Here is a 14,524-nt window from a genome sequence, read left to right on the forward strand (position 1 = left end):
GGAATATCTGTGCTAATCCTTCTACGGGATGAGATCCTTGGAAGCAAAAAAAAAAATATATGGTAGCTTCAAGTAACACCCAAAGAAACATATTAAGAGATTTTATTAGTATTGATTTTTACCTTCGACGGAAATTACAATGAATCATCTGTCCACTGAATTGGACATCATGCATGACTGGTTATGTTTCATCTACAATTCATACTGTCACTGGGACTAATTGAACATAATACAGCTGCAGCAACTTTTTTTTCGGCTGTAAATCAATTTATTTACGCTATTAGAATGTAATTTGTGGTTTTTGTAACAAAAACATCATGTTGTGCAGATACGTTCCATTAGGTGAGGAAGGCCCGCGCACGCTGGACGTTTTGCTAGCTCTTGCAGACATCTTATCTCCCGGCAGCAGCATTATGGCTTAAAACACTGCTCGACGCTTGAAGAAAAGTGTGTAACACGTTCGGCACATCAACTGTTTAGGGCGTTAATTCATTTCAGAGGTCAGAATAAATCATTATTCTAACCATTGAATTGAATTATCTCTCAAGTTGAGCCTAGCGTTGACACGCGTTTCGAGCATTTTTTCTGACAAACCACGGCTGCTCCGGCATGCACTGGCAGTGGTTTCTTCTGCCTCTAAGAACTTATGTGAGAATGGACACAAAGGGTAACATCCAGGGGCGTTTAGAAGCAAAACAAAAATTAAAAAACCCACACCAAGCGCTCCTAGGATCCATGTTAAATACGTCCAGTGTGCATGAGGCCCAATAATCCATGTCGTTATATTTCGTAGCGCTCAAGGGCAGAGTATGATAGAAAGGCCCATAGGGTACTAGAACAAATACCACCTAAATTATTACTTCAGTTAAAACCTCAAATGCATGCCGTCCTCTTGACTGAAGAACTCCTTGGAAAATGAATGTTCAAAAAAATGTGTTATTCTTTGTTATGCCCAAAAAGTCATAAAAGTGCTGAGGGAAAAAAAACCTCCTGACTGCAACTTTCACAATTCATGCATGAAAGGTTCATGTACAATACAGATATTACAGATCCATCAATACAATACATGTATGCTCTCACCTCAACGACAACAACCTCCTCGGTCCCCTACAGTCCGGCTTCCGTCCCCTACACTCCACCGAAACCGTCTTACTCAAACTCTCCAATGACCTGCTAACCGCCAAAGCTAATGGCCACTATTCAGTGCTCCTACTCCTTGACCTCTCTGCGGCCTTCCACACAGTCGACCACCCCCTCCTCCTCAAAAAACTACACTCCCTCGGCCTCACAGATTCTGCTGTCTCCTGGCTCTCATCCTACCTGTCACAACGCTCCTTCAGCGTTACCTATAATGCCACCACCTCCCCCTCACTCCCCCTCTCTGTTGGGGTTCCTCAAGGCTCTGTCCTCGGGCCCCTTCTCTTCTCCATCTACACCTCCTCCCTTGGCCAACTCATACACTCTCACGGCTTCAACTACCACCTCTATGCCGACGACACACAAATCTATCTCTCAACCCCCCACCTCACCCCCTCGGTCTCCGCCCGAATCACACACCTACTGAGCGACATATCAGATTGGATGTCGCTCCACTTCCTTAAACTGAACCTCTCCAAAACAGAGTTTCTTGTCTTCCCCCCAGCCCGGATACCACCCCCCATTGACTTCTCCATCATGTCCAACAACGCCACCATCAAACCCGCCCCGCAGGCCAGAGTACTGGGTGTCATTTTGGACTCCAACCTATCCTTCCAGCCCCAAGTCCAATCTTTAACAAACTCGTGCAGACTCCACCTCCGCAACATGCAGACTCCACCTCCGCAGCATGCAGACTCCACCTCCGTAACATGCAGACTCCACCTCCGCAACATGCAGACTCCACCTCCGCAACATGCAGACTCCACCTCCGCAACATCGCCAAAATCCGCACGTTCCTAACCCCAGAAACCACTAAACAGCTCATCCACTCCCTCATCATATCACGACTCGACTACTGCAACTCCCTCCTCACTGGCCTGCCTCGCCGCTGGCTATCCCCGCTTCAGTCCATCCTGAATACGGCTGCCAGACTCAATCACCTTTCCAACCGCTCCGTTTCCGCCACCCCCCTCTGCCAATCCCTCCACTGGCCTCCATTCAGTGACCTCCACCCCCCTCTGCAATCCCTCCACTGGCTTCCGATTGCCCAACGGATCAAATTCAAAATCCTAACACTGACGTACAAAGCCATCCACCATACTGCCCCGAACTACATCACTGACCTAATATCCACCCAGCACGCACACTCCGCTCCTCACAAGACCTCCTTCTCTCTAGTTCCCTGGTCTCCTCCTCCCATGCCCGCCTCCAGGACTTCTCCAGGGTGTCACCCATCCTCTGGAACTCTCTGCCCCAACCCATCAGATTATCACCTACTCTCCTCTCCTTTAGGCGCACCCTGAAAACCCACCTCTTCAGGGAAGTCTGCCCCACCCCCTGCTAACTTGCCGACCTCCTCCACTCTTCCTACCACCCCATCCCCCACAGCTATCTCCTCCTGTGCCACCACCCCCTCCCTCCTAGATTGTAAGCTCCAAGGAGCAGGGCCCTCAATCCCCTCATGTATCACATTGTATTGGTATTGTTCTGTCACATGTTCTGTCCCCCCCTGTAATGTACAGCGCTGAGCGAACTATTGGCGCTTTATAAATACTGTATAATAATAATAAATATGGGGGGGGTATATAAGCCTTCGTATACTACAATACACAGTGTATTTTGTATATATTTAGAGGAGATATTTGTACAGCTCATTATATAGATACACAATGACTATAGATATCCCGGGTTCAGGTGGGAGATTTTGTAGATACATTACAGATAGAACACCGATATTACACTGACACTTTGTTACAGATTTCTATAGAAGGATCCCCAGAGATATGTGATGGCCATCCATAGATTTCCATCTAAGGAATATTTTAATGTACAATACATATACAGTATATCTTAGTGAACAAAAGAAAAACAGAAAACCAAGAATTTAATATGAAGCATAAGAATGCATAATCACAAACCAAAGGGGGATAAAAACCGCCAAGAAGAGTCCATAATGACAGTCCAAAGTGATAACAGACCCTTAGTGAGGTAAGCTAACGCATTTCGGGAGACACTCCCTTCATCAGAGCTCTGTTCGTCTCCCGAAATGCGTTAGATTACCTCACTAAGGGTCTGTTATCACTTTGGACTGTCATTATGGACTCTTCTTGGCGGTTTTTATCCCACTTTGGTTTGTGATTATGCATTCTTATGCTTTATATTACATTCTTGGTTTACAATGTTAATGCACTTAGAGAGTGCGCCCCGGTTTGCTTTTGTTCACCAGTATCCAGATTTCCCGATCTTTAAGGGCTGCTCCTCTACGAATGACAGTTTGTTATCTGAGTCTGCATGAAGATTTGAGCGCTGGCTTCGTTTGTTCATACAGTACATCTTCTATACATCCAGAGGAGAGATCCCGAAGGCTCATTATATAGATACAAAATGACTAAATACTGCAAATTCAGGTGGGTGAGTGTATATTAATATAGATATAATGTGAATATTACACTGACACTATGACACAGATTTATATAGAATGATCCCCAGAGGTGTGATGGCCATCCATGGATTTCCATCTGACTGAGGAATATTTTAGTGTACAATACATACACAGTATACAGATATATCTCAGCCAATCATTATTAATGCTAAACACAGGTATGGTGGTTGGGGGGGGGGGGGGTATATAGGCCTACAGTACATCTTCTATACATCCAGAGGAGAGATCCCGAAGGCTCATTATATAGATACAAAATGACTAAATACTGCAAATTCAGGTGGGTGAGTGTATATTAATATAGATATAATGTGAATATTACACTGACACTTTACAGATTTATATACAGTGATCCCCACAGAGATGTCATGGCCATCCATAGATTCCCATCTGATTGGAGGTCGCCATGTCTCGCAGATATCTCTGCCATTGGTTCCTGGTGGAGTCAGTGATTGGCTGGGCTGGATTTATATCTAAATGCCACTGACCCCCCAATAAAAGGTCGATGTCGGGGTGTCTGCTTCCACAGATGTAATGTGTGCTCAGCAATAATGATGTGATCACACATAGAAGATTGTATGGAAATGTCCAATCAGCATACAGCGCGTGTTTGGTACCACTAAGGGGGACGGGTATATAATGTATACTGTATATTACACACAATGTATCTTTATCACATGTAATAAAATGTACCTTTGTGTCACACATGAGTACGCAGCTTCATTTTATAACTATTACAGGCAATGAATGGAATTATATTGAACCCCAGAGAGTGAATGATCCCTCAGGAATCCACCTGTAAGTGAATTTCTCTATCCGGGGTGGACCTGGTCTCCTCTCATCGTCTAGGTCGATGTATTGGAGGATCAGTCAATGCTGATCTGGTTGATACACCTACGCCATGCTGAGTGAATGTGTCTACAGTGCAGGATTCACCTTCATACAGATTATCGGGGGGACACCTTCCAGAACTAAAGACAGGAAATTAAAGATCTTCACTGCATGACTCAATACATAAATGTACCTCTTCCTTCACCAGCACCACCCACCCCGCTCCGCTCGGTGTGTACTGCACAATGCAATCACTGTCAGTATGCCTGACCTTTGTATGCAAAAAATGTGGAGAGAAATTATGTTTGTGACAAGATATTCGGGTTATAGGTGACGTCTACATTCTTCCTCCCCTACATGTAATAAATGGTCACAGATTTAGCAATGGCAGAACCGATAATTCACAAGGCAATGTAGGCAGCCTAGGGCCCAAAGCATGTCCAGGGGGCCCAGCTACAACCCCCGGCTCCTGTAGTAAGCCAAAGGGATCACACAATTGGTCACAGATGAGGACCTGTCACCTCACAAGGGAGGAGGGACTTGTAGGCAGTTAGTGTCTGATGGGACCCCCTGGTACAGACAATGTTGGTGAGGTGACTTCTCTGGGCCTAATGCAATTCCTATCAATGTCATTAGAAAGGATTGGGGGGGGGGGTTGATTGGGGCCCCATTCTGCTTCAATCTGTCTCTGTGGGTGCAGCCAATGGTGTACCTAGCATATCTAGCACCCAGAGCCAATCATTTTTTTAAAAACCCGACCCCCAGCACATACTAGAAATTCATTGAAAGTGTTACTAAACCCCAGACCCCGCATTCACTATATCCGCTTTCCCCGGACCCCGCATTCACTATATCCGCTCTCCCCGGACCCCGCATTCACTATATCCGCTCTCCTCGGACCCCGCATTCACTATATCCGCTCTCCCCGGACTCCGCATTCACTTTATCTGCTCTCCCCGGACCCCGCATTCACTATATCCGCTCTCCCCGGACCCCGCATTCACTATATCCGCTCTCCCTGGACCCCGCATTCACTATATCCGCTCTCCCCGGACCCCGCATTCACTATATCCGCTCTCCCCGGACCCCGCATTCACTATATCCGCTCTCCCCGGACCCCGCATTCACTATATCCGCTCTCCTCGGACCCCGCATTCACTATATCCGCTCTCCTCGGACCCCGCATTCACTATATCCGGTCTCCACGGACCCCGCATTCACTATATCCGGTCTCCACGGACCCCGCATTCACTATATCCGCTCTCCCCGGACCCCGCATTCACTATATCCGCTCCCCCCGGACCCCGCATTCACTATATCCGCTCTCCCCGGACCCCGCATTCACTATATCCGCTCTCCCCGGACCCCGCATTCACTATATCCGCTCCCCCCGGACCCCGCATTCACTATATCCGCTCTCCCCGGACCCCGCATTCACTATATCCGCTCTCCCCGGACCCAACATTCACTATATCCGCTCCCCCCGGACCCCGCATTCACTATATCCGCTCTCCCCGGACCCCGCATTCACTATATCCGCTCTCCCCGGACCCAACATTCACTGTATCCGGTCTCCCGGACCCCGCATTCACTGTATCCGCTCTCCCCGGACCCCGCATTCACTGTATCCGCTCTCCCCAGACCCCGCATTCACTGTATCCGCTCTCCCCGGACCCCGCATTCACTGTATCCGCTCTCCCCGTGTATCCGCTCTCCCCGGACCCCGCACTCACTATATCCGCTCTCCCCGGACCCCGCATTCACTATATCCGCTCTCCCCGGACCCCGCACTCGCTATATCCTCTCTCCCCGGACCCCGCATTCACTATATCCGCTCTCCCCGGACCCCGCATTCACTATATCCGCTCTCCCCGGACCCCGCATTCACTATATCCGCTCCCCCCGGACCCCGCATTCACTATATCCGCTCTCCCCGGACCCCGCATTCACTATATCCGCTCTCCCCGGACCCCGCATTCACTATATCCGCTCTCCCCGGACCCCGCATTCACTATATCCGCTCTCCCCGGACCCCGCATTCACTATATCCGCTCTCCCCGGACCCCGCATTCACTATATCCGCTCTCCCCGGACCCCGCATTCACTATATCCGCTCCCCCCGGACCCCGCATTCACTATATCCGCTCTCCCCGGACCCCGCATTCACTATATCCGCTCTCCCCGGACCCAACATTCACTGTATCCGGTCTCCCGGACCCCGCATTCACTGTATCCGCTCTCCCCGGACCCCGCATTCACTGTATCCACTCTCCCCGGACCCCGCATTCACTGTATCCGCTCTCCCCGTGTATCCGCTCTCCCCGGACCCCGCACTCACTATATCCGCTCTCCCCGGACCCCGCATTCACTATATCCGCTCTCCCCGGACCCCGCACTCGCTATATCCTCTCTCCCCGGACCCCGCATTCACTATATCCGCTCTCCCCGGACCCCGCATTCACTATATCCGCTCTCCCCAGACCCCGCATTCACTATATCCGCAATCAGCAGCATATAGCAGTCTTGTGACTTCTATCAGTGACCAGCAGAGCATGCAGAACCCCTGAACCTCTGTCTGGACAGTGCTCATTGGCCCTGTGCTGATCACATGCACTCTCCCATGAAGAAAAACCTCTTTAGCAATACATACAAAACTGAGCATGTGCAGAGCATCTCCACACGATATGTCTTATCAGGAGATAAGAGTGAGACACTGGAAGAAGGGGAGGATCAGAGAAGACAGGATCAGACTCAGGAGTGTGTGTCACAGAGAGTGCAGGGGCTGTGTATATCTCAGTGCTGGAGTCAGACATACGTATAACAGTGCAGGGCTCAGGAGCATGTAATGCCGAGTGCAGGGCTCAGGAGTGCATAAAGCAGGGAGTGCAGGGTGTGGAATAGAATCAAACATGAACCCCTCCTCCCAGAATAAATTCACCTCCCCCCTCCTCCTTCCCTACCAGCCCATATGCCACATATTTGCCCCCACAGACCCAATTCCACTCCAGTACAGATACCACAGCCCCCCCCCCCATCCCACAGTACAGGCCCACCCCTGCCATAAAAATCCTTCTCCCTCAGTATAGACCACCCTGCTCCACCCTGTCTAGGCCCTCCCCCTCAGTATTGACCCCCCCACCCCCTCCGCAGCTGGGACCCCCCTTAGGTAAAGATCTACCCCCTCCCTTACCAGATGCAGGGGGGGTTCAGAGTGAGGGAAGCCCCTCCTCTTGGTTGTGTCATGTGACAGGAGCTGGGAATGAGTCTTCCCATGCACTGAACTGCTGCTGTAAGGCGTCCAGAAGCAGCACTGCGGTGCAAATACAACATGCACTGTACTGTCATGCAATGCACACAGAAAACAAAGTGTAAGGTAGCCGCCAGACATTTTTAACAATTCATTTACTGGAATCCCTGCATACACCTTGGGCGACCGCACCCTTCCCCTCCCCACCAAGGCACGACGTTGGGTGCAGCAGATACCTTCATTCAAAAATCAATTTCTGTCACCAACGCAGAGCGAGTTCAGCAGACGGCTGTCAGTGCCGGGACTTATCTGCACGTCATCATCCTAACTTACTATATGTCAGAAGACTTGATTGTTTCCCGGCCAGTATGGGCAGATCACTGATCCTCATAGCATCTCCTCTACCCTATCCTTAGTCCACCTCTAGACATTACTGGGTATCCCCCACCTGTAGTCCATAGGTCAGTAGTGACGCAGAGGGCAGAGGTCAGTAGTGACGCAGAGGTCAGTAGTGACGCAGAGGGCAGAGGTCAGTAGTGACGCAGAGGTCAGTAGTGACGCAGAGGGCAGAGGTCAGTAGCGACGCAGAGGTCAGAGGTCAGTAGCGACACAGAGTTCAGAGGTCAGTAGCGACGCAGAGGGCAGAGGTCAGTAGTGACGCAGAGGGCAGAGGTCAGTAGTGACGCAGAGGGCAGAGGTCAGTAGTGACGCAGAGGTCAATAGTGCCGCAGAGGGCAGAGGTCAGTAGTGCCGCAGAGGGCAGAGGTCAGTAGTGCCGCAGAGGGCAGAGGTCAGTAGTGACGCAGAGGTCAGTAGCGATGCAGAGTTCAGAGGTCAGTAGCGACGCAGAGTTCAGAGGTCAGTAGCGACGCAGAGGTCAGAGGTCAGTAGTGACGCAGAGGTCAGAGGTCAGTAGTGACGGAGAGTGAAGGGACACAGATTTCAGGGGTTAATAATGGCAGCCTATAGAACTCTCCTGTGACAGTTGTACTCTAAAGCCGGGTAAACACAGAACCAGCCACCATCATAGGGGAGTTCCTGTGACTGATGACAAAATGATGGAATCATTAAAACGATCGCTGATACGGTCTAACAATGATTAAACTGATTGGCTGAAGGAAAGTAGATGCGTGATGTCACATAACCAGACCACCCCTTCTGCGAAGTGAAGTTAAAAACCAACCCTCCAACCAGATCTCAGCAGACAACGCCCTGAATACAGTATTACAAAATATTCAGTTTCATTTCTTCATATTTGATACAATGGCGTCTGCAGATGTGGAAGAAAATGTGAAGTGCTCCATCTGCCTGAACCTTTATACCGATCCTGTGACACTGACCTGTGGACACAACTTCTGCCGGGAATGTATGAAGACATATCTGGACAACAAAGAGAGAAATGGTGAAGATTACAGCTGTCCTCAGTGCAGGAAGAGATTTCGAAGAAAACCTTCACTGCAGAAGAATACAGATCTCTCTAACATTGCTGAAAAGCTGAAATCCTTGGCTGGTCAGGAGAGAAAATGCTCGGAACACAACAGGACCCTGGAGTTATACTGCGCAGAGGACTCCACCTGTATCTGTATGTTCTGCATGGTGGAAGGAGAACACCGGGGACATCAGGTGGAGAGGCTGGAGGTGGCCTCTGAGAAGAAGAAGAAGAAACTAAGAAATGACTTGCAGACACTGAAAGCAGAGAGAGAGAAGACTGACAGGACAGTCAAAGATCTGCACAATCGCAGGGGAACAACGAAGAAACACAGAGAAGATATAAAAGGGAAATTCACTGCACTTTTAAGAGGAATCAGGAAACGTCTGGAGAACCTGGAGAACCAAATCGGGAATGAGATTTCCAAAGAGGAACAGCAGGAGATCCCAGCATACAAGTTGATCAAGAATTTGGAATCAAAGACGGAAGAGCTTTCCAGGAAGATTGAACACATGGAGAAAGTGAACACGGCTGATCCAATAACTCTACTACAGGACCAGGACTCTGATATTGATCACGACACGAGCCTATGCTGGGAGGAGACACGAGAACCAGATGAATTCCTTATTTCATGGAGGTCTCGCATATTGTTATCATTGATGACACATGTAGGATTGTTAGACATAATTAAAATGAAGGACATTTATCTCCCTGGGCAAAAGCCTGTTGGAATAACTCTGGATATAACTACAGCGGCTGATAATGTACAAATATTCTATGACTGGAAATCTGCCATGTCTACCGATGTGAGGCAGGTACGGCCGAACACTGCCAACAGGTTTGAGTCTGGTCAGGTCTTGAGCATCAACACGTTTTCTTCAGGGCAACATTGCTGGATTGTGGAGACCAGTACTACAGGGGATTGGGCGATAGGGATGGGGTATCCCAGCATGAGGAGGAGAGGGGGCTCGATAGGAGAAAATGATAAGTCCTGGGGGGTCGGGAGGACAGGTCATTCATATCAGATGCTGCACAAGGGTGAATCCAAACTTCTGTCTCATACGATTACCTCTAACAGGCTAATAGTCTATCTGGATTACCAGGCCGGGCAGCTATCCTTCTGTGAGTTATCTGACCCCCCCAATCTTCTCCACACCTTCACCACCACCTTCACCGAGCCCCTCCATGCCGTATTCCAACTGAAAAAGAATATTACTGATAACTCACACAGTCAGATTAGGGTGATCTAGAAGGACGCCTGGTGCAACCCCACGTTAGGACCAATCACATCTGTACAGTCATCAATCACATGTAGGATCCAGATTGTACAGATGTGGTTGGTCTTGAACTGGACAGAATTTATAATTATGGATCTTTGCTCGGGTTTTATATTTGGGGAATATTTTAATGTACAATACAGACATAGTGGAGCAAATAAAATGTTTTTCATTAATAGATACAATAGAGGTATGACGGGGTATAAGACTTCTTATATGAGATCTTTATATATCTTATATACATTTAGGGGAAAGATTTCTTAAGGCTCTTTATATTATAATAAATGACTATATTATGGGTTCAGGTGGGTGATGATGTATTAATATCGATGCATTACAGATACAACTATTATTATTATTATTATACTGACATTTTAGGTTACAGTTTTATTTAGAATGATCCCCATAGAGATGTGATGGCCATTAATAGATTTCCATCTGATTGGAGGTTTTCATGTCTCGGGACACCAGCAGACACCTCTGACATTCGTTCTCGGGGGAGACGCTGATTGGCTGGATTTATGTCCAACTGCCACTAACTCCCCAATGAAAGGTCGATGTCGGGGTGTCTGCCTCTACAGATATAATGTGTACTCAGGAACAATGTGTGTTAATGATGTGATCACACACATAGAAGATTGTATGGAAATGTCCAATCAGCATACAGCGTGTGTTTGGTACCACTAAGGGGGACGGGTATATAATATATACTGTATATTAGGCACAATGTATCTTTATCACATTTAATAAAATGTATCTTTGTATCACACACGAGTACGCAGCTTCATTTTATAACTGTTTTAGGCAATGAATGGTTTTATATTGAACCCCAGAGAGTGAATGATCGCTCAGGAACCCAACTGTAAGTGAATTTCTCTAACCAGGGTGGACCTGGTCTCCTCTCATCGTCTAGGTCAATGTATTAGACCAGGGATCTCCAAACTGTGGCCCGTGGGCCGCATATGGCCCTTTGCTTGCCTTTATTTGGCCCTTGTGGCACTTTTTCCTTCCAATGATATAAGGCACTATTCCTCCCACTGACACCAATGATGGGGCACTATTCCTCCCACTGACACCAATGATGGGGCACTATTCCTCCCACTGACACCAATGATGGGGCACTATTCCTCCCACTGACACCAATGATGGGGCACTATTCCTCCCACTGACACCAATGATGGGGCACTATTCCTCCCACTGACACCAATGATGGGACACTATTCCTCCCACTGACACCAATGATGAGGCACTATTCCTCCCACTGATACCAATGATGGGGCACTATTCCTCCCACTGACACCAATGATGGGGCACTATTCCTTCCACTGACACCAATGATTGGACACTATTCCTCTCACTGACACCAATGATGGGGCACTATTCCTCCCACTGACACCAATGATGGGGCACTATTCCTCCCACTGACACCAATGATTGGACACTATTCCTCTCACTGACACCAATGATTGGACACTATTCCTCCCACTGACACCAATGATGGGGCACTATTCCTCCCACTGACACCAATGATGGGGCACTATTCCTCCCACTGACACCAATGATGGGGCACTATTCCTCCCACTGACACCAATGATGGGGCACTATTCCTCCCACTGACACCAATGATGGAGCACTATTCCTCCCACTGATGCCAATGATGGGGCACTATTCCTACCACTGATACCAATGATGGGGCACTATTCCTCCCACTGATACCAATGATGGGGGACTATTCCTACCACTGACACCAATGATGGGGCACTATTCCTCCCACTGATACCAATGATGGGGCACTATTCCTCCCACTGATACCAATGATGGGGCACTATTCCTCCCACTGATGCCAATGATGGGGCACCATTCCTCTAACTGACACCAATGATGGGGCACCATTCCTCTAACTGCCACCAATGCCAGGGCATTTTCTACTCCCACTGGCAACAGTCTGGCCCCCCTAATGTTTGAAGAGCAGTAAACTGGCCCTTTGTTTTAAAAGTTTGGAGACCATTGTATTGGAGGATCACTCAATGCTGATCTGGTTGATACCCCTACACCATGCTGAGTGAATGTGTATACAGTGCAGGATTCACCTTCTTACAGATTATCGAAGGGACAACTTCCAGAACAAAAGACAGGAAATTAAAGATCTTCACTGCATGACTCAATACATAAATGTACGGCTTCCTTCACCTACAACCCCCCCACCCTGCTCCGCTCGGTGTGTACTACACAACCACTATCAGTGTGCCTGATCTCTATATGTAGAAATTTTTTATAACAAGATAATCGGGTTATAGATAACTTTCATATTTCTCCTTTCTTTACACTTTCAATAATGGGCATGGTTAATACATATAGCAAACTAGGCAGAGACTAGGGCCCAGTGGATATCCAGGGGCCCAGCTACAACCCCCGGCTCCTACAACAAACCAGGTGGACTCCACCATCAGGCAGAACTGTGCACTTCCCAGTCCCTCCACAAGGGGGGGGTGTATTGGAGGTAAATGGTGTCTGATGGGGCCAGTCCAGATGGTGTAGATGGGACAATCCAATGGAGGGCCTGGGAGGCCAAATCTCCTCCCTTACCCATTCTGTTTTAATAGATCTATGAGTGGTGGGTGTTGAATTGTTGACATGTGTCAATGTAGCAGATACATTTATTCAAAATGAAATGCAAGTTCCGTACCCAATGCAGGCGACTGACATTGAGGAGGGCGTTATTTGCATGATATGATGGCACATATTTTAATGCTGTATACAGTAGAGAGAACATATGAGGACACTGGACCAGACCTCAGATCCTGGTTATACGAAGTGTACATCTAATGTGGGATGGCAGGGTACAAGGAGCAGAGCCCACAGGACCAGGTCATACAAGCTTCCTGGGGTCGGCCTTCAACCCCCAGCCTCCAGATCTCACAGACTCCTAATATCTGTCACCTAATGTCCCAAGAAGACAAAATGTTGTATATGTTTCAGAGAGCCACTGATAAAGGAAAAGAACTTAGGACAACTTGACTGTCCGGAGGTCTAGAATAAGGAGTTACTTCTAGATATACATCTATAGATATCTTCTACCCACTGCAAAAGAAAACAAAAAGGCGCACTGACCTGGTGCATTTATCACACAGGGGGTTTAGTGATAAAAAACGAAGATTAAAATATACTAACAAACCAAGGTGACAATGAAGCTTAATAAATCACAAAGACAATGGTGAGAAGGACCCATGAGGTGGATTCCATCAAATGGACATCTTTCGGGAGTCTGGACTGGCTAATGCGTTTCGAGGGCAAACCCTCTTCCTCAGAGGGCTGAGGATAGCTAGATATCTTCTACCGGCAGAGGCCAGTAGCCTCTATAAATGAATGAGAACATGGCTGGGACACAACATAGATGGTTGGAATCTTGGCCGATTCAGCAGGGACAGGTCGAGATTCAAACCATCTATGGACAGGCTGATTGTACCCAAGTCAATCCATCAATCAACTTGTGTACAACAAACATGTCGGATTCTAAGCATGCAATTACTGCCAGCAGTTATAGCCGCTATCAATAATCACTGTGCTCCCCCAGCAGGGACTGTTGGCTTTTCCCAGAACATTGGTCACCAGGACTAGCAGAAATGGTGAATCTCCCCTCTGGGGGCACACACTATTCCCCACTCTTGGTTGGCTTTTCCTGGAACATTGGTCACCAGGACTAGCAGAAATGGTGAATCTCCAGTCTGGGGGCACACACACTATTCCCCACTCTTGGTTGGCTTTTCCTGGAACATTGGTCACCAGGACTAGCAGAAATGGTGAATCTCCAGTCTGGGGGCACACACACTATTCCCCACTCTTGGTTGGCTTTTCCCGGAACATTGGTCACCAGGAGTAGCAGAAAAGGTGAATCTCCCCTCTGGGGGCACACACACTATTCCCCACTCTTGGTTGGCTTTTCCCAGAACATTGGTCACCAGGACTAGCAGAAATGGTGAATCTCCAGTCTGGGGGCACACACACTATTCCCCACTCTTGGTTGGCTTTTCCCGGAACATTGGTCACCAGGACTAGCAGAATAGGTGAATCTCCCCTCTGGGGGCACACACACTATTCCCCACTCTTGGTTGGTTTTTCCCGGAACATTGGTCACCAGGACTAGCAGAATAGGTGAATCTCCC

At 48.3% G+C, this 14,524-nt stretch overlaps 2 protein-coding genes across 2 annotated transcripts in view; one reads left to right on the plus strand and one right to left on the minus strand.

The window, feature by feature from the left end:
* LOC149430628 (protein kinase C alpha type-like) overlaps positions 1-14,524 on the minus strand; it is a 258,220-nt gene that overhangs the window by 147,314 nt on the left and 96,382 nt on the right. The gene's annotated exons all lie outside the window — the stretch shown is intronic.
* Positions 8,871-11,128, plus strand: LOC149430631 (zinc-binding protein A33-like). The gene has a single exon (XM_089666174.1). The coding sequence runs from the start codon at positions 8,919-8,921 to the stop codon at positions 10,332-10,334; it is 1,416 nt and encodes a 471-aa protein (XP_089522300.1). The 5' UTR covers positions 8,871-8,918; the 3' UTR covers positions 10,335-11,128.

The sequence above is a fragment of the Staurois parvus genome, unplaced genomic scaffold (genome assembly GCF_062004578.1).
Source record: "Staurois parvus isolate SC_StPar_1 unplaced genomic scaffold, SC_StPar_1.0 ptg002572l, whole genome shotgun sequence".
Lineage (NCBI taxonomy): Eukaryota > Metazoa > Chordata > Amphibia > Anura > Ranidae > Staurois > Staurois parvus.

What these genes read in the sequence shown, in the direction of transcription:
- LOC149430631 (XM_089666174.1), top strand. Translation starts at nt 8,919, where the DNA reads ATGGCGTCTGCAGATGTGGAAGAAAATGTGAAGTGCTCCATCTGCCTG.